At 41.5% G+C, this 21,968-nt stretch overlaps 1 protein-coding gene across 1 annotated transcript in view; it reads right to left on the reverse strand.

Annotated features, from left to right (window-relative positions):
- Window positions 1-21,750, reverse strand: part of etfa (electron transfer flavoprotein subunit alpha) — an 82,701-nt gene extending 60,951 nt beyond the window's left edge. Inside the window, exons 1-6 of the mRNA XM_073025525.1 lie at window positions 21,642-21,750; window positions 16,197-16,346; window positions 15,838-15,919; window positions 13,183-13,265; window positions 7,931-8,030; window positions 1,763-1,873 (exon numbers count right to left, since the gene is read on the reverse strand). Coding sequence (XP_072881626.1) covers window positions 1,763-1,873; window positions 7,931-8,030; window positions 13,183-13,265; window positions 15,838-15,919; window positions 16,197-16,346; window positions 21,642-21,686 — 571 coding nt within the window. The 5' untranslated portion in view covers window positions 21,687-21,750. The remainder of the gene's footprint in view (window positions 1-1,762; window positions 1,874-7,930; window positions 8,031-13,182; window positions 13,266-15,837; window positions 15,920-16,196; window positions 16,347-21,641) is intronic.
- Window positions 21,751-21,968: the final 218 nt, after the last annotated feature.

Raw genomic sequence — 21,968 nt, forward strand, 5'->3', positions numbered from 1 at the left:
CAATAAGCAGAATCTGGTCAGAATTGTTATTGCTAGCAATCTAAGATCCACTAAAGCAGTTCTTTAGCCTGGCAGCTTTTAACCCACTAATTTGATTCTGCTTGTAGTCCCTCATTTTTTTTTTTACTTCATTAACTCATCATCACTTCAAAAACCAATCAAGCTCTCCCACAGGATAAGACCATTAGACACAAAAGTAGAATTAGGCCAAACAGCTCATCATATCTGCTCCACCATTCCATCACGGAAGACCTACTATTCCTCTCAACCCCATTCTCCTGCCTTTTCCCAGTAACCTTTAACTCCCTTCCTAATCAAGAACTGACCAACCTCCACTTTAAATATACCCCAATGACTTGGATGACTGTGGCAATGAATTCTATGGATTCACCACCTTCTGGCTAAAGGATTTCCTCCTCTTTTCTAAAATAAAGGGACACCATTCTATTCTGAGGCTGTGCTTTCTGGTCCTAGATTCTGCAACTATAGGAAAGATTCTCTCCACATCCACTCTATCTAGGCCTTTCAATATTCAATAGGTTTCAATGAGATTCCCCCCCATGCTTCAAAACTCCAGCGAGTATAGGCCCAGACCCATCAAACCTCCTTAAACATTTACCCTTTCATTCTTGGGGTAATTCTAATGAATTTCCTCTAGACCCTCTCCAATGCCAGCAATCGCACGATGGTCAGGAAGACCACAGACTTGCCTGCCCATTCAAAACGGGCCGAACTAGTCAAAGCAGAGGGGCGGAGTTTTCCCCAATATTCTGCAAAAATATTGATATCAGTCAGTACACCCAAAAAGATGAGTTACCTGATCAATATAATTCTAGTTGATGAAACTTAAAGTCAATTGGGTGCCCAGTTTGCCTGCATCAAAAAGCCAGTTCAGAGTAGCAGTTAGCACAAAGCTATTATAGCTCGGGGCATCAGAGTTCGGAGTTCAATTCCGACACTGTAAGGAGTTCTAGTCCTTTCCACAAATGCATGGGTTTCTTCCGGTTGCCTCCCACATTCCATAGATGTACTGGCTAATACATTTAATTTTTCATTGTAAATTGCCCTGTGATTAGGTAGGAATAAAATGGTGGGATGCTGGGCCATGTGGCTCATTGGACCGGAAGAGCCTTTTCCCCTCTGTATCTCTAAATAAATAAATAACATTTCTCTGCACATTGAACTCAGCACCAGTGAACAAATATTTACTGTGTAAACAAGATGATAGCAGTGTTAGCAGTAAGAGCGACCTATACAGGCTGAAGAGGAAAACCCCATGTTATTTAGCAAAGTGCTCAATACCAAGGCAACATGCATTTTAGTTGATCAATAAAATTAGAGGGAAAGAAAGCAGTTTCTTTCAGCTGAACATTGAGGGTATAGGACATGCTGTTCAAAAGTAGGGAAGGCAGAACTTCTTACTACATTTTTTTTTAAATAATTTGATCAGCATTTGGAGAATTGTAACTTACAGGGACCAAAACTGGGAAGTAACTATCATGGACACAATGGGCCAAATGGCCTGCTTAGGTCTGCAAAGTTTTATGACTCTGCAGAGTAACACTCATCAGGAAACCAGCTCAGTCAAACCTAAACACGAGGAAATCTGCAGATGCTGGAAATTCAAGCAACACACACAAAATGCTGGTGGAACGCCCTGCCTGCTGCGTTCCACCAGTATTTTGTGTGTGTCAGTCAAACCTAAACATGAGTTTGCAGCCGGAAGACCACTGCAATATTTATTAGCCTTAAGATCATTTACCTTCCTCGGAATGTGCTTCTCCTCCATTCGTAGCAGCAGCTTCAAAAGCTGTACCTCGCACAGAGAACACTTTCACCTCATCGCTAGACTTCACTGTGCACAGAGCATTTCCTATAAAGGTCCAATGATTAAGAAAATGGTTAGACTTTAAGGTGAACTTTGGAGATCTGAATCTGCAAAAGCACCTTTGGCTATTTTTGTATTTACTATTAGTGTCTAATGCCCTTCCCTTGGACAACATTGGTGGCATGGAGAGGGGAGACTTGCAGCTTGGGCAACTGCCAGTCTTCCATTTTAAAAAAACCTTGCCCAGGCTTGCGCCCTGGAAACTTTCTAAAGTGCAAACCCATGGTCTATCGAGACTAACGGAGGTCTACATACAATCTTTGAGCCCCATCCCCATACACTGGTGGCAGGACCCAGCAATCACTAAATATAATCTCTTCACCTAATCAAAAATGTTTGGTCATTTAAGATCACATCTGCATTCTACTCTACATTGTCATGCTCTGCTCCATCACGCAAAATTTATTGCCTTCAGCTGGCATTTGAGTTGTCTGCATTGAATTCAAAAACCATGCTTGCAAACTGTATTTGTAGTCACGATCTGCGTCAATTTGAAATAGAAAACACATTCCAGGACTGTGTAACATAATTTGTTCAACTTGTCTAAACGGAGCAACATCTTATTCAAAGCAGAACAGTGCAAAGTCTCCTCACAAAGCTACATGTTTCTAAAGGAAGGTATATTACTGAGATGCCAATAAGAAAAAGCAGAATAAGACAGTATATTTTGGATATATACCTCAAGAATGGTTGAAAAGAGATAAATATTTAATGAATATACTGCTGGTGGCTGGTAAAAAGACTCTTACTAGGAAATGGTTATCACAGGAGAGCCCAACTTTAAATACATGGATGGAAATTACAATGGACATTTACAAAATGGAGACGATAACAGCATCTGTTAATCATAAGCTGGAACAATTTGATTCATACTGGGAAAAATGGTTTAACTACATAATGCCTCATAGGTCTGATTTTATTCTCACAAATCAATGAATCTGTTGTAAAAAAAAAAGATCACTCCCTACTTGTACATAGTTCTTTCCTTTTGCTTGTTTTTTCTTTCCACTCTTTTCTATAGGTGTATACCTCGGATGGATACCTTGTGGAGATTTGTGATATATATGATTATGTGATATATATGTACAATGTCTGAAATACATCTTATGGAAATGTTTGTTTGATGATGAACTTCAATAAAAAAAATTACAAAAAAAAAAGAAAAAGCAGTATGTTTTTACATGGCACTGGAAAACTAAAACATTCAACAGCTCTTGCCAAAAACTCAGTTACCCCTAACCACTCATCCTTCTGAATTCCACCTCCACTTCGATTGCTGTCTCTGGCTTAGTCAAACTGTGTAGAATTTGATCTGAAAAACACTACCCCCATCCCAACACACAGGCAATTCTGATGGGACTGCCCACAGGACTCGTGATAACTCACCTTACATTAGACGTGCAATTCTTCTAATATTAACATCACTAAACATCAAACTCCACCTACTTCCATTGCAGTGAGGCTATTTCACTTGAGCCCAAATGTATAACAAATCCCCTAAACTGACTCTTACACACATCCTATCACACAGCAAGTCCCCCAACCTAGTCAACTTCAACGCCACATACACCTTATCCATTCATCTTTCCGTCTCCACATACTGCGGGTTAAAAAATAAAAGGTTAACTTATTTGCCACAAATGCATCAAAATATACAGTGAAATGCATCATTCAGGTCAACGACCAACACAGTCTGAGCATGTGCTGGGGGCAGCCCACAAGTGTTACCATGCTTTCAGTGCCAAAATAGCATGTCCAGAACTTACTAACCCTACTCTGAACATCTTTGGAATATGGGAGGAAACTGATGTTATCACAGGGTGAAAATACAATCTCCTTACAGACAGCAGCAAGAATTGAACCCCGATCACTGGTGCTGTAAAGCATTACACTAGCTACTACTCTATTTGCTCTACTTCTAAGGTTACATCCTAGCTCTCAGCCACCAGCTCTTCAAAATCCACTCCTTGTGCCACTTTCACAGACCATAGAGCTATAAAGTCATAGAACATTACAGCACAGAAACAGGTCTTTTGGCCTATCTAGTTCATGTTGAACTATTAATCTAACTAGTCCCATCGACCTGCACCCGGTCTATAGCCCTCCATATCCCTCCCATCCATGTACCTATCTAACTTCACTTAAGTGTTGAAATCGACCCTGCATCCACCACTTCCACTGGCAGCTCGTTCCACATTCTCAGCATTCTGAATGAAGTCTCCTCTCATGCTCTCATTAAACATTTCACCTTTCTCCCTTAACCCTACTCAACCTCAGTAGAGAGAGCCTGCTTGCATTTACTCTATCTATAACTCTCATAATTTTGTATACCTCTATCAAATCTCCCCCCAGTCTTCTATGTTCCAGGGAATAAAGTCCTAACTTCTTTAACCTTTTCCTTTAAATCAGGCCCTCAAGTCCAGCAACATCCTTGTAAACTTTCTCAGAATTTATTCAATTTTATTTACATCTTTCCTGTAGGTCGATGACCAAAACTACACACAATACTTCCAATTAGGCCTCAGCAGCTTCTTATACAATTTCAACATAACGTCCCAATTCCTGTCTTCAGTCCATTATTTCATGAAGACCAACATGCCAAAAGCTTTCTTTACAACCGTGTCGCCACTTTCAAGGAACTATGAACCTGTATTCCCAGATCCCTCTGTTATACCACACTCCTTAGTGCTCTACCACTCACTGTGTAAGACCTATCCCGGCTGGTCCTCCCAAAGTGCAACACCTCACACTTGACTGCATTAAATTCCATCTACCATTTTTCAGCCCATTTTTCCAGCTGGTCCAGATCACACTGCAAGCTTTGATAGTCTTCCTTGTTGTCCACTACACCCCATTCTCGGTGTAATCCACAAACTTGCTGATCTAGTTTACCACATTACCATCTAGATTGTTGATATAGATGACAAACAACAATGGATACAGCACCAATCCCTGCAGCACACTGCTAGTCACAGGCCTTGGTCACAGAGACAATCATCTACTACCTCTCTCTGGCTTCTCCTGCAAAGCGAACGTCTAATCCAATTTACTACCTTATCTCGAATACCAAGCAACTGAACCTTGCAGGACCTTGTCAAAGGCCTTATTAAAGATCATGTGGATGACATCCTCTACATTGTCTTCATCAACTTGCCTGGTAATTTCCTCAAAAAACTTTATAAGATTGGTTAGGCATGATCTACCATGCACAAACCCATGCGACTGTCCCAAATAATTCCGTCTATCCAAATGTTTAAATATCCAGTCGCTTAAAATACCTTCCAACAACTTTCCCACTCCTGATGTCAGGCTCAGCAGCCTATAATTTCCTGGCTTATTCTTAGAACCTTTCTTAAACAACAGAACAATATTAGCTATCTTCCAATGCTCCGGCACCTTACCCATGGCTAAGGGTGTTTTAAATATCTCTGCAAGGACCCCTGCAATTTCTGCACTAGTCTTCACAGGATCTAAGGGAATGGCTTCTCAGGCCCTGGGGATTTATCCACCCTAATTTGCATCAAGACAGTGAACACCATCTCCTCTGCAATCTGCAAATGGCCCATGACCTCACTGCTACTTTGCCTCATTTCTATAGAAGCAGGGTCCATCTCCCAAATAAATACAGATGCAAAGAATCCATTTAAGGTCTCCCCATCTCTTTTGGCTCCATGCATAGATTATCAGTCTAATCTTCCAAAGGACCAATTTTGTCCCTTGCTAACCTTTTGCTCTTAATATAGGTGTAGAAGCCCTTAGGATTCACATTCACCTTGTCTGCTAGAGCAATGTCATGCCTTCTTTTAGCCCTCCTGATTTCTTTCTTAAGTATTCTCTTGCATTTCTTATACTCGTCAATTACCTCATTTGTTCTACCAGCCTACACCTGCCATGCATCTCTTTCTTTTTCTTAACCAGGGCCTCAATATCCCTCAAAAACCAAGGTTCACTAAACCTGTTATCCTTGCCTTTTATTGTGACAGGAACATATAGACTCTGCATTCTCAAAATTTCATTTTTCAAGGTCTCACACTTATGAAGTACACCTTTGTCAGAAAAAAAAACTTTTTACTGAATCCACACTTGCCAGTTCCTTTCTGATATCATCAAAATTGACCTTTCTCCAATTTGGAATCTCAACCCAAGAACCAGACCTTTTCCTTTTCCATAACTATCTTGAAACTACTGGCATTTTGATTACCAGATGCATAGTGTTCCCCTACACAAGCTTCTGTCACCTGCCTTGCCTCATTCTCCAATAAGAGACTTAGCATCACACTCTCTCTAGTTGGGACTACTATGTACTGATTAATGAAACTTTCCTGAACACATTTGACAAACTCTTTCCCATCCAGCCCTTGTACAGTACGGGAGTCCCATTCAATATGTGGAAAGTTAAAATCACCTACTATCACAACCTTATGTTTCTTGCAACAGTCTGCAAACTCTCTACAAATTTGTCCTCTAAATCCCACAGACTACTGGGTGGTCTATAATTCAATCCCATTAACATGGTCATACCTTTTGTATTCCTCAATTCTACCCATGAAGCCTCACTAGACAAGCTCTCCAATCTGTCCTGTCTGAACTCTGCCATAACATTTTCCCTGACTACTAATTCCACCCCTCCCCCTTTAATCCCTCTTGCTCTATCACATCTAAAACAACATAACCCCAGAACACGGAGCTGCCAGTCCCGCCCCTCCTACAACAAAGTCTCATTAATAGCCACAATGTCATAATTCCATGCGCTAAATCAATAACCTAAGTTCATCCACCTTTCCTACAACATTTCTTGCATTAAAATATATGCAGCTCAGAACATTAGTCCCATCATGTTCAACTTTTCAATTCCTGACCTTGTATGTACAACAGGCTTAACGAAAACTTTCTACACAACCATTCCACTACCTGTTCTGGTACTCCCCCTGCAACTCTAGTTTAACCCTCCCCTGTGCAACACTAGCAAACCTTTTTGCTAGGATATGAGTTCCCCTCGGCCCCTCCAGTTTGGGTACAAAGCATTATTTCTGTACAAGTCCTACCTTCCCTGGAAAAGAAACCATGATCCAAAAATCTGAAGCCCTCCCTCCTACACCATCCCCTTAGCCACATGCTAAACTGTATGATCTTCCTACTTCTGGCCTCACTAGCATGTGGCATGGGTAGCTATCCTAAGATTACAACCCTGGAGGACTTGTTCTTTAAATTAACACCTAACTCCATAAACTCACTTTGCAGGACTTCGTCACCTTTCTACCCACGTCAGTAGCACCAATATGGACCACAATCTCTGGCTGCTCACCCTCCCACTTAACAATGCTGTGGACTCAATCCGTGATGGCCCTGGCCCTGGCACCCATTCTCATCCACAGAACCTCCTTTCCATTCCCCTCATCAATGAACCCCTATCCCAGTAGCTCATCTTTTCTTCATCTCTTCCCCTTTCCCTTCTGAGCCACAGAGCCAGACCTAGTGCCAGAGATCTGAGCACTGTGGATTTCCTCTTGTTGGTTATTTCATCACCAGAGCCCTCCTCAAGGTTTGTAGCCACATATCCTGAATCTGCCCTCACTTTATCCCTCCTCGTGCTCAAGTGTCTCCTCAAAAACCACCTCTTCAACCTTGCCTTCAGTTCCATGTTCTAAAATTCTATTTCTTCATCTGGTGGTCAAATGCCTCCAACACGTCAGTGTCTTGACTGTGCCTGTGAATACTGCCGGGAGAAGTTGTTGCAGCAAATGAGATTTCTAACACATCTGCCTACTTTTTAACAATGCAAGAAACTACTGATAACAGCCTGTATGCTCCACAAAGTGCAATGCTTCAATCAATAAAAGATTTAGTGTAGCAGATGGAAGAAATGTAACAATAAAATCTTAAGTAGATTCTTCTCTGATTCCATACCAGATTCTAGTGAATTATAGAAAAGAATATAAATGGCTGTAGAATGTTGTACCTTCAGTGAAAAGGCAAATTAACTCTTAGGTCAATAATTTTCTTATACCATCAAGCTACAGCCTGGCTCCTTCTTATTCTTACCGGCATAGATGGTTCTGACAAATGTGTCGGAAGATTTAATTTCAATGATATCAGAGATAGCAGCAACATCAAGCTTAGCAGCTATTCTAGGTACAAGATTCTGCAAACAAATGGAAAGCCATAAATAAATTCTTCTGTACAAACATTGTATATTTTAATATGTCAAACCAATTCTCATTTTATGTTATTTTTTTATTTTTTAATTATATCCATTCACATCAAAATTTCCCAGGAATCTTGATGATAAACAGCCTGAAATGTCGATCATTTATTCCCCTACCTAGCTGCTGCCTGACTTGCTGAGTTCCTCCAGCATTTCATGTGTTGAGCCAGATATTAATACAAGTTTCAAATAAACAGGGAACTGCAAGCCATCATCAGCTTCAGTCTTACATTCTACTATTCTATCCCACGGAGTACCGTTAATGATTGGTGTGGTAAATTAGCTGGGGATTCACTGTATATTTTAATGGGATCCTGTTGCACACAGACATGGCACCCAATTAGCTCAAATAACAGAGTTAGTTTTTTCTCTCTTCCCTCTATTTAAAACTGCTTTGTTGCTTCTTGATGCTCAGTAGACACCTGGCAAGATTCCCAAGATCCACTCTCCTTTCCTATCAGATTCCTTCTTCTCCAGCCCTTTGCCTTTTCCACCTCCCAGCTTCTCACTTCATATTCCCTCTCCCACCCAGCTGGCTTCACCTATCACCTTTTAGCATGTCCTCCTTCCCAATCCCCACCTTATTCAAGCATCTTCAGACTTCCTTTTCAAATCTGATGAAGGATCTTGGCAAGAAACTGTTTATTCATGTCTATAGATACTGCCTGACCTACTGAGTTCCTCCAGCATTTTGTGTGTGTGTTGCTCTGGATTTCCAACATCTCCGGGATCTCTGGTGTTTATGTTAAATGATTCTTTTCACAGCTGTCTTTGATATTCTGAAGGGCTGGCAATGGACATGCAAAGTTAAAGCCCACAGATAAACTCAGTAGCCACTTTATTAGGTACCTCCTGTACTGAGTGTATGTTTGTGGTCTTCTGCTGTTGTAGCCCATCCACTTCAAGGTTCAACACGCTGTGCATTAAGAAATGCTCTTCCACACACCATTGTTGTAACGCGTGGTTATTTCAGTTACTGTCTTCTTGTTGTCACTCTGGCCATTCTTCTCTAGCCTCTCTCATTAACAAGGTGTTTTCACACACAGAACTGCTGCTCACAATGTTTTTTTTTTTTGTTTTCTGCACCATTCTCTGTAATAGAGACTGTTGTGCATGAAAATTCCAGGAGTTCTGAGATACTCAAACCACCCCATCTGGCACCAACAATCATCCCACGGTCAAAATCACTTGGATCACATTTCTTCCCCATTCTGATGTTTGGTTTGAGTGTACATGGTATTGTTATTTGTAGTTGCTATATTCAATGAAGATGGCACTTTGCTGGGTTTTTTTTCTTGTCTTTGTATCTTAAAAAAAAACACATCTTGACCCCCTCCACCTACCATGAGTTATACTAGAGATGTTATAATCACAAAGCAACAATTAGTGGGAAAAGTCAGATAATTGCAATCTTGCTGGGAAACACAGAAATAAAGTAGAATGTAGTCCAGAGAAAAGAGCAGAACTAATTAAATAAAACAGAACTTATGACATATAATGCACTGTGTAATGCACCGTAATTCAATTGAGATGCCATTAAGCCATTGACCTGACAGCTCCAAAACAATATGAAGGATTGCAGGGGAAACTGCAGGAAGTGTTATAGCAATTTGAGTCTCTGTTAAAGGACTAGAGAGCATTATCAACTGCTTACAACATTAAACTTCTCGTCAAAGAGCAAGTGGACACTTCCCTGCAGATTATAATTTCCAAATATTTTCAGAATTAGTGATACACCCTGGATCACTGTTCTCTGAACAATCACCCCTGTGCTAGCTGTTCAGTAGAAATCCATAGTTAATTGCATTCCTCGGATCCTTTCCCTTTGACCTATCTTTTCCATTCAGGCATTAGATCAAAATCTCTTGCAGAAGTCACTGCTGAATCTGCATGTCACTACATGCCCATATAAATCGGATTAACAGAATTCAAACCTGGTGTCCAATTTAAATCTACAAAAGATACATAACACAGGGGATCCGCAGTTATTTGAACATAACCAAGCTTTAATTAGACTACACAGAAAATATTTTCAAGAAGTAGATCAACATATTACTTGCTTTAATGGCTCCTAATCAAAGGGAACGTTTAAATCAAAATATATCATAGGATGTGTTCATACAATGCTATCAATTGCATTCCTCATATCTTCATTTTCACTGTAATATTCAAGATGATTGTCAATACCTTCAAATTCTTCGTAGTTCCTAACTTGTTGAAGTAGTGAAATTGTTTCATTTTCACTCCCAGCCATTTCTGGCATCTCTAAGCCTGAATAATTGAAATCACATTGAGGAAACTGTTCTGAATTGTCTTACTGCTTATTTCTCATCAACTGCGACTGACAAAAAATCACTGCTTTTTCAACAGAAGCACATGCAATGGACACTATTTAAAAACTGTTTGCTCTAAGCAGTTTGTAGTGTCTAGCGGCCAAATATCTATGCATCTGACACTAATTAAAAACTGTCCGACAACAATCTCCTGCCCCAATCAATTGATGGCTCAATTAACCAAAATCCAAAGTGTTAACCAAACACATTACCTGGATCAAATTAATTCGACACCCTTAGTGGGGAGAGTAATGTTGGAAATCTAAAGTAAAAACTGAAAATGATCAAGGTACTCAGAAGGTCAAGCAGCATTTGTGGAGAACGAGACAGGGCTAACATTCGAGTTGATGCCTACCTGGAAGAATTAAACTGCAATCAAATTAAAAATTGCTGGATATCTGTCGGAAAGAGAAGTGACTGTTAATTCAGTTGCAGTCTCCACAAATGCTTCCTTCCCTTCTGAGTATCACCAGAATTTTTATTTTTATTTACCACTAATGGGGAAACTGCTCAGGAGCTATTAAATGACACATTATATAAATAAGGATTACTTAATGCACATAAAGTGCTGGAGGAACTCAGCAAATCAGGCAGCATCTATGTGTGCACTGCTCCCGACTTCCAGCATCTGCAGTCTCCCTGCGTCTCTAAGGATTTGTTAAATTGGTTTTAGAAGCAAGTGGACAAATGAATGGGATTTTGAGACAAGCTAAACCAGCATCAACTGATGTATGTTGAATTCATACAATGAATTTGTAACAGCAGACTTTTTTTGAAAGCTTTTTTTTACAACAAACATCCTGGGCACAATTAAAATTAAGTTCTTATGTAAAACATTATATCAAAATAAAACCTTGCATGCTTCACTAACAAGCTGATATGACTTGAAATTCAGAATAAATGTTTTTAAAAAGTACCAATAACATTGCATCCACAGAATAATTAGAATTTGAAACTTATTGTATGTAAACTCAGGCAAACAGTATTAACGAGTTTTTAGCTTAATCCAGAAAGACAAGACAGAAAGGATGAAGAATGCAAATTCAGTTAGAAGATGATAAGGGGGGGGGGGGGAGAAAGAAGAATGGTGTGTGGAACCTACACTCAGTGCCACTTTATTAGGTACCTCCTGTATCTTATGTGAGAATGCTGTTCTTGGACTACAGTTCAGCATTCAACACCATACTTCCATCCAAGCTCGAAAGGAAGTTCAGAGACCTCGGCCTTGACCCTGCCTTGTGCATCTGGATCCTGGATTTCCTGTCAGATCACCAGCAGGTGGTAAGGGTGGGCTCTCTCACCTCCACCCCTCTGACTCTCAATACAGGAGCCCCTCAGGTACCAAGTCCCCTCCTTTACTCCCTGTACACCCATGACTATATCACCACCCACAGCTCTAATTTGTTAATTAAATTTGCCGACGACACTACATTGATTAGCCTAATCTCAAACAATAATGAAGTGACCTACAGGGAAGAAGTCATCTCTCTGACACAGTGGTATCGAGAAAACAACCTCTCCCTCAATGTCACAAGAACAAAGGAGCTGGTTGTGGATTGGAAACAAGCTAACCCCTAATGATATCAATGGATCTGGGGTTGAGAGGGTAAACAGCTTTAAGCTCCTCAGCATCCACATCACTGAGGACCTCAGATGGTTGAGGAAGATTGGTATGGGTTCCCAATTCCTAAGAACCTTCTACAGGGGCACAATTGAGAGCATCTTAACTGACTGTTATCACTGCCTGGTTTGGGAACTGTACCTCCCTTAATCACAGGATTCTGCAGAGTGGTATGGACAGCCCAGCACATCTGTAGTTGTGAACTTTTCATGATTCAGGACATTTACAAAGATAGGTGTGAGAAAAGGGCCCGAAGGATCATTGGGGACCCGAGTCACCCCAACCACAAATCTATTCCAGCTTTTCCCATTCTGGAAACGGTGCTGCAACATAAAAGCCAGGACCAACAGACTCCAGGACAGCTTCTTCCCCCAGACCATTAAACTGATGAACTCACGCTGATCTGAGCGTATCTCTATGTTACAATAACTGTTGTATTTATTATAAACTGTTATAAATTACTATGATTGCACATTGCATATTTAGATGAAGACATAACGTAAAGATTTTTACTCCTCACGTATGAGAAGGATGTAAGAAATAAAGTCAATTCAATTCAAGTGGACACTGAGTGCATGTTTGTGTCTTCTGCTGCTGTAGCCCATCCACTTCAAGATTCAAAATGTTGAGGATTCAGAAATGCTCTTCTGCAAATCATGGTTGTAACGCATGATTATTTAGTTACCATCACCTTCCTATCGGTTTAAACCAGTCTGGTCATTCTCCTCTGCCCTCTCTCATTAACAAGACATTTTCACCCACAGAACTGCCACTCACTGGATTTTTTTTTTGTGTTTTTCACACCATTCTCCATAAGCTCTTTGTGTGTGAAAATTCTAGTAGATCAGCAGTTTCAGAGATACTCAAACCACCCTGTCTGGCACCAACAATCATTCCACGGTCAGCCACTTAGATCACATTTTAGATCTGAACAACAACCTTTTGACCATGTCTGCATGCTTTTGTGCATTGACCTACTGCCACATAATTGGCTGATGAGATATTTGCATTAATGAACTAATATGCAGGTGTACCTAATAAAGTGGCCACTGAGTATAGGTTGGTTCACTTGAAATCACCCACTTCTGTGCTGTGTGTTCCATGTAACATTTTAGTGCTGGTGTTTTAAACTCACCTTTCCGAAGGCAGAGGCCCCTGCACATATATGTGTGAATTTAAATTGTTTTTGTGTAGCCAGAACCAGGGGTGTCAGTTCCTCTGTGAATGATACAGAAAGCAGAACATTAAATATACACTTAAACAGGTTGAAAAAAAAACTACATTCGTAAAAATAACAATGAACCCCAATTGACATAAATTGCCCAAGTGAAGCATGAAACATTCACAAAGAATTAGAGGCTTGCATATGCCTGTATATCTGAAGTGTCCTTGTCTTATTTGGTTCCTTTCCCACACACCTTCTAGTGACACAGTGGAGAGATTTAATATTCAAATGCACAGCATGTGTTACCACTAGTTTGTTTTTAATCATGTCATTTAACATCCAATAATAAATCTTAAAAGCAGTGTTTGAAGCTACAAAAACCATGTTAGTGATACAGCGTACAAATAGTCAACATCTTAAGAAACTAGAAGCATGACAAATGTCCACACAGCAACGATATCTAAAGGTCATTTATAAAAGAGTTCAAGAGTGAAACTCTGCCTCAAAATCACCATGAACAATTCTACTGAAATCTACAAGCGGCATGTTAGTACTTAAGCACTAAAATACAAACAATTTTTCACAGCCACCACTGAGATGAAGTTTGCCTTCCGCAGAATACACCATTCTAATTCCAGCAATTAGTTTATCACACATCATTCTAGTTGTTCAAGGAACTGACTGTGGACTTTAGGAAGGGGAAGTTGGGAGAACACACGCCAGTCCTCACTAAGGGGTCAGCAATGTAAAGGGGAAGCAGCTTCAAGTTTCCGAGCATCAACATCTAGAGGATCCATCCTGGCCCAACATACTGATCCAATCATGAAGGAACAGCTTCACTTCATTAAGGGTTTGAGGAGATTTGGTATGTCACCAAAGACTCTTACAATTTTTACAGATGTACAGTGGAGAGCATTCTAACCAGTTTCATCACGGACTAGTATGGAACTTTCAATGGCCAGGAAAGCAAGCAGGTTGTAAACAAAGCCAGCTCCATCAGAGTCACAACCCTCCCCACCAGCAAGGACATTTTCAAGAGGCGATGCTTCAAGAAGGTGGGATAATCCTCATCATCTGGACGTACCTTCTTCTTGTTACTACATTAGAAAAGATGTGCAAGAGCATGAAGACCCACACTTAATGACTCAAGAACAGCTTCTTCCCCTTTGCCATCAGATTTATGAATTGCCCATAAGTATTAACTCGTAATTCCTTTTTTTTGGGACCATTTATTTATTTTTGTCTTTGCACTATACTGTTGCCACTAAACAATTTCACATCACCCTAACAACCCCATTAGTTGAAGGATCTATGTCCTCCAGTGTTCCAAATAGGTACCAGTGGGTTAATTGTCTATCATACAGCAATACAGCAAAGACAGGAACTTGAGAATGTGTTCATGCCAGCCATCAAATAGCCATCTCCATTCATTCCATTTTATGGTACTTGACCGCTAGCCTTTATGTTCACACAAATAGTTCTTAAACATAAATTACCTCTACAGTAAATGGCAAAAGAACCATTTACTCTAAGCAGCAACGCCTCTACTCCCTTAGACATTTATGCAGATTCGGCATGTTATCTAAAACTGGCAACTTCTATAAATGCATAGTGGAGAGTATCTACTAGTTGCATCACGGCCTGGTATGGGAAGGCCTATGCCCAAGAACAGAAATGCCTACAGAAAATGGTGGCCACAGCTCAGTCCACCACAGCAAAAGTCCTCTCCACCACCGAGCACATTTACAAGGAACACTTCCACAGCAGCATCCATCATCAAGGACACCCACTATCCAGGCAATGCTCTCTTTCCACTGCTGCCAACAGGAAAGAGATACAGGAACCTTAGATTCCACAGCACCAGGTTCAGGAACAGTTATTACCTTTCAACCAGCTGGCTCCTGAACCAGTGTGGATAACATAATTCACCTCAACACTGAACAAATTCCACAACCTGTGGACTCACTTTCCAAGACTCTGCAACTCATGTTCTCAGTATTTATTTATCTATTATCATTATACTTTTTTTCTGTATTTGCTGTTCGTCTTCTTCTGCACATTTGTGTTTGTTGGTCTTCAAAAAGAAATCCAGGGTGAAAATTCTGTTACAAAACTGTGGAAATATCGCACTGTCAAAGCTGCAGGTCTTCAGAGAAGCTTACTCTGAGACCACTTTTGTTGCAAGGTGAATGTAAAAGATGATGGAACTAGCTCAGAGAGCAATTCTGATGCCCTTTAAATATTAACACAACATTCACACAATATCACCAAGAAAGATTGTGCAAATATACTGATACAGTTCCTACATTTTTTACACTTCCAATAATTCTACAACTCATGTTCTCTATTATTTATACACTTTTTCTTTGTATCTCAACAGTTTGTCTTCCCTTGCACATTGGTTGTTTGTCATTCTTTGTGTGCAGTTTTTCATTGATCCTATTGTATTTCTTTTTTCTATTGTGAACTGCAAGAAAATGAATTACAGGGTAGTATGTTGCCTGGATACAGGGAAAACCACGCGAAGGAGAATGAAATATATAATTGCTTTGCCAAGATGTAGCATGGACCTGATGCACCAAACACTTTCTGCCTGGTCACAGTAAGTATTTCAAACTTACCCACCTGGTAGCAAACCTTTGAATACATCATTCTGTGCCACTAAAATCTTCTTTACCCCCTGCACTTTGCTGACCTCTTCCACCACCTGTAAGAATTAAACAAATATTAGCTTTGAACACAATCTCAGAGAAATAATGCAGGAAAGGCAAGAGAAACACACAAAGAAACCTCTGGATTATATCAACAGCAGCACTAAAGTGACAAAATTTTCATTCTGGTACCAAATGTTTTATTATATTTGTAATACAAGTCCTATTTGTGTAGAAGTCAATAAAGCACTACGGACATGAATGTACAACATCACAATGGTTTTGAACCAGAAGTATCTTTAGACATTATAAGTTATGGCAAACACATCTTACCTTGCTACAGTCTGTTCCAGCAACTAAGCAGGTTACATCTCCACCCAGCTGCTTAGCAGCTGTAATGGCATTGAGGGTAATTGGGGTCAGCTTCTCATTATTGTGCTCTGCTAGTACAAGGGTGCTCTGAAGTCGCTGCAGATGGCAGATCTGCAAAGAAAGAAAATAATTTATTATAACTATTGTCAGTTCTGTTTCTAGTAAATAAAAAAAATCTACAAAAAAGCTAAACCCGTGGCAGTGAGGAACATTTTTCTTTCATTCATATAACGTACACGTTGCTGGCAAAGCCAACCATTATCACCCATGTAAAAGATAAAGATTAAATTTATTTGTCACATGTACACCTCAATGCAGTGAAAGGAATTACTCTGTGTCAACAATTAACACAGTCCGAGATGTGCTGGGGGCAGTCCAGTAGTGTTCCATGCTTCCTGCACCAGCACGGCAAATCTTACTAACCCTAACTCGTATGTCTTTGGAATGTGGGAAGAAACCAGAGCACCCAGATGAAACCTACATAGTCACAGGGAGAAGGTGCAAAATCCTTACAGAAAGTTGCAGGAATTGAATCCCAGTCTTACAGTTGGCACTGTAGTAGTGTTACACTCACCACTACAGAACCATGCTGGCCCTTTCTCACAGGTACAGTTTCCATAAATTCTGCACACATTCTATAAAATGTACGAGTTAGGATAAGTTGTGGGCATGCTGTTGGTGCCAGAAGCATACTCACACTAGTGGCGTTTCCCCAGCACATCTTGGACCGTGTTGGTCATTGATGCAAAACAACACATTTCACTGACAAAGAAAGGTAGCACAAGAAGCCATAAGAATAGGGTTGAGAGAGAAAATCAATTGAAAGGTGGGGAAAAAAATCAATGGTCCAAATGGCCTAATTCTGCTCTAATATCTTATAGTCCTATGGCCGTATTATCTGGGCAAGTCAGTGATGCACCATGTAGAGGTAATATCTCACAGTTCCAGCAACCCAGACTCAATCCTGATCACTGGTGTCGGTGTGCAGTTTACAAATGCTCACAGCTACCACTGCTTTCTATCCGGTGCTTCCCCAGATCCCAGAGATATGGGTAACTGGGCACTGTAAGTTTCAGTAGTATTTATGGAGAAGTAGAATCTGGGGAGAGTTGATGGGAGTGTGGGAAGAATAAGGAAGGGACTAACTACCATGAATGTTTGATTGATGCAGACTCAATGGCTGAACGACTCATTTGTTTACTGTATAACTCTCTAGGAATTGCAAATGGAGTTGAACACCATACAATGAAGTTCATGGCCCAAACTGTAGTTTCATATTGATGAGGCTTTAAGATTTTAGTGCACTTTCTATACAAAAATGCAAAAACATTTATTGTGATCAAAAAATATTGTTCAGCATTGTGGGAAACTTTCTTCCAATAATGTTAAAGTGAAGCCATGGAATCTTTTCTCATCTATTTCAAAAGACCTCAGTGTGGAATCCCATGCAGAATACAAATATATTCAAGGTCAGTAGTTGAGTAAACATTAGTTCTCATTGTCAACCTTAAGCTTCAGATGTTGTTGAGACAATATTTTATATCATTGTCAACATCAATTCCCAGCAATGTTTATGTACAAGGACATTCAGGATAAATGATTAATGATTGCAGAATTATTACTGCAGTCATAAAGGGACCTGCAGTTAATTACTCCAGTAAGGTGCGAGAAAGTGTAACCAGAAGCAGAATTCCCCATCTGTATGAAATAGTTAAATCAATGCATTGTTTAAATAGTTTTGCACTTGGTGATGGGGACTCAAGCCCACCCTGCAGCATCACACTTGTAAACTTGAAATAGGCCGCAGATGATGGCAATCCAAAGCAACACTCACAAAATACAGTAATGGAGGAACTCAGCAGTCAGGCAGCATCTATGGAAATGACAAGTCAATCAACATTTCAGGCCAAAGGGAAGAGGGAGAGAGGGGAAGAGGGAGGGATAGGGGGAGAAGGGGAGGGGGAGAGGGAAAGGGAGGAGGGAGGAAGAGGGGTGGGGAAGAGGGAGGGGAGGGGTGGGGAAGAGGGAGGGGAGGGGTGGGGAAGAGGGAGGGGAGGGGTGGGGAAGAGGGAGGGGAGGGGTGGGGAAGAGGGAGGGGGAGGGGTGGGGAAGAGTGAGGGGGAGGGGTGGGGAAGAGTGAGGGGGAGGGGTGGGGAAGAGTGAGGGGGAGGGGTGGGGAAGAGTGAGGGGGAGGGGGTGGGGAAGAGTGAGGGGGAGGGGTGGGGAAGAGGGAGGGGGGAGGGGTGGGGAAGAGGGAGGGGGAGGGGTAGGGGAGAGGAGAGAAGGGGTGAGGAGGAGGGAAGAGGGAGGGAGCGAGGGAGAGGAGGGGGAGAGAGGGAGAGGAGGGGAGAGGGGGTGGAGCAGGGGCAGTGGGAAGAGGGCGGAGTGGGAAGGGGGAGAGGGAAGAGGGGGAAGGAAAGAGACAGAACAAGGGGGAGGAGAAGGAGTGTTGATCTGGAATCATACCAGTTGCGTTGGCAAATTATTTGGAGAATATCAGTGAAACATTTGAAGCAGGATAGAGGGATAGCACAATCGTTCACATGCTTTCTGATGTTACTCACAAAACAACAAGGTTCCTCCAACTGTTGTTTCTAGAACTTACCACATCATCTACTCAATTTTTAGTCTGCCAGCTCAGGATTATACCCAGAGCTCTACTCACATTACACAACCAATGAAGGTTACCTCATAGTTTCAACAATGCCCATAAAAATGACAAAGTATAGAAGTGGAAAATTTTCCTACATACCACTAATTTTATTCAGCTCAACTGGTTTACAATTGCACAACACACAAAATGCTGAAGAAACTCGGCCCAAAACATCAACTCTTTACTCCTCTCCATAGATACCAACTAATCGGCTGAGTTCCTCCAGCATTTTGTGTGTGTTACACTAGATTTCCAGCATCTGCCAAATCTCATGTGTTTACAATGGCACCATTTGTTTCTCTTCTACATAAGAACATAAAAAATAGGAGCAGGAGTAGGCCATTTGGCCCATTGAACCTGCTCCATCATTCAATAAGATCATGGCTGATCTGGCCATGGACTCATTTCCACCTACCTGCCTTTTCCCCATAGCCCTTATATCCCCTGCTATGCAAAAATCTACCCAACCTTGGCTTAAACATTGTCTTCTAGTTTATTTTGACCTTGAGAATATGGCAACTTTTCCATTTTGATTTGATCTTAATTTGAAATGTGCAGAATAGCCAGGAAAGAATAAAATTACTTTTAATAAAATGGGATCATTATCTTAATACAAATTCCATGTAGTACGTACATCAGAATTTCAATGTTTACCATTTTAGGGTAACGTGCAAAATCCAGGCAAATAGAATTTGGTACCAATATCATGCAGTCATGAAAGGCTCAGATATAGCGGACGTGGAGAGGATATTTTTATATGAGAGATATGTTCTTAGGGAAGCGTAAGACCAGAGGACACAGTTTCATAAGGACATCCCTTTAGAGATAAGGAGGAATTTCTTCAGTCAGAGGGTGGTGAATCTGTGGAATTGATTGCCACAGTCAGCTGTGGATGCCAAGACATCAGGTATATTTTAAGTGGAGGTTGACAGGTTTTTGATTAGTTAGGGCGTCACAGGTTACGGTGAGAAGGCAGGAGAATGGAGTTGAGGGAAACAATAAATCAGCCACGATGAAATGGCAGAGCAGACTCAATGGGTCAAATGGCCTAATTCAGCTCCCGTGTCTTATGTTCTTAATACACCCAAAAGACCCAACCACTAACTACAGCCACCAACTACTCTCACCCACATCAGAACTTGTGGATCTTGGATCAGCCTCTACAGCCACTTGAGGACACATCTATAGACAACATCATAGAGAAATTCATACTCAACTCGAGTTGAATTTAATAGCACTACTATTTAATGTCTACCACTTAATGAAATTATGGCACTGCAGCATCCTTTCCCCATCCCTTAATGCCTGTACTCCATCTTCTTCTAGTGCTCCCCTCCCCTTTTTTCTTCCAAGGCCTTCCATCCTATGATACCCCCCCCCCCCTCTCCAGCCTTGTATCCCTTTTGCCAATCAACTTCCCAGCTCTTAGCTTCATCCCTCCCCCTCCTGTCTTCTCCTGTTATTTTGGGTCTCCCGCTCCCCCTCCCACTTTCAAATCTCTTATTATCTCTTTTTTCCGTTAGTCCTGACGAAAGGTCTCCACCCGAAATGTCAACTGTATTTCTCCCTACAGATGCCGCCTGGCCTGCTGCGTTCCACCAGCATTTTGTGTGTGTTGCTGGGAAGAGAAGTACCTGCAATGTGCTCGTATCAGGAATTCGCACACCTTTTACTGAGCATTTTGGTGCAAAGCAAATTTAGATTTTTTTCAAACACTAAATCACTACCACAAAATTGTTTTCTTAAAATCTTGCTGTGTGAAAATTACCCTTAGTCAAAAATATCCTGTTCCTCACACCACTATTGCTGCTGACCAGCTGATGATTTCCTGAAACGTCATGAGAAACAGAACCCCCACCCAACTCTGAGCCTATACTGGTTGCTTTTTAGTTTTTATTGCTGTTGTTTTACATATTTATACAACTGTTTTTTTTTAATAGTGTCAGGAACATTATACAGTCTTACACAAGCATGCACCTTGCACTTTGTCAGCCTGTCAATCTTCAGGCCATGCCATTCAAGGACTTGTGCCAATATTATTATCTGACTGTATGCGCTGGATCATGTACTCTAGGTGACTATATGTTCTGTGCTTAGGAACAGCTTCTTCCCCCAGCCATCAGATTTCTGAATGGTCTACGAACACTGCTTCACTATGCCACTTCTGCACTATTTATATTTTAATGTAAACCTATAGTAATTATGTCTTGCACTGTACTGCTGCCAGAAAACAAATTTCACAACATGTCAGTGATAATAAACCTAATTCTCTTTCTCACCTCCGCACCCTTACCTCCCCCCTCCATTTTCAGCACTTTGCCTCAACAGAAATTCAAGTTTTGCCATGTATTTGAACTAATTTCAGTGCAGACTCCAGCAGGAGTAGTTATAACTGACCTCTGCAAGAGTTCTGCAGCTGCCAGGTGATTATATTTCCTTCTACTAGATTCTGAAGTATTTAATTAGCTGCAGAGGTCTGTCGAGTGTCTGAAAAGCCCCTTTATCAATGCAGGTCTCATTTTGCTGCAGCAACCCCGGCGGGCCCTAGGGGTGAAATTCAGTTACAAGTCTCCTGGAATCGAGGGCTACCCTATCGTTAACACCATGACCTCCAGCCCAGCGACAGAGTTTACAGCGCTTGGATCCGCATTAAACGGAGCCCGAGGACGCACCGGAACCTCGGAATTCTACACTGCAGCGGACCCAGGGAGGCAGGGCCCGCGGTGACAAGCCGACCCCAGAGCCGCACTCACCCCCGCCCACGTTAGGCCTCGACGCGGCGCAAATACACGGAGCATCTTCCCTTGCGGCAGCAGCGGCCCTGACCCAGATCACGCGAGACCTTGGTCAGCCAGGCGAGACCGCTCCGATTGGCGCAACCGAGCCCCGCCCTCCTCCTTCCCGGGTTCCGAGTCAGCACAATGGTAATCCGGGCCGTTTGGCCCGTCGAGTCCGTGCTGACCATCGACACCTGTTTGAACTAGCATTTTTTGATCACCTCCTACACACATTTCCATCAACTCTTCCAGATTCTGTCACTGACCTACACATTAGGGACAACTTACAATGATCAACTAACC

This window comes from Hemitrygon akajei, chromosome 21 (genome assembly GCF_048418815.1).
Source record: "Hemitrygon akajei chromosome 21, sHemAka1.3, whole genome shotgun sequence".
NCBI classification, from domain to species: Eukaryota; Metazoa; Chordata; class Chondrichthyes; order Myliobatiformes; family Dasyatidae; genus Hemitrygon; species Hemitrygon akajei.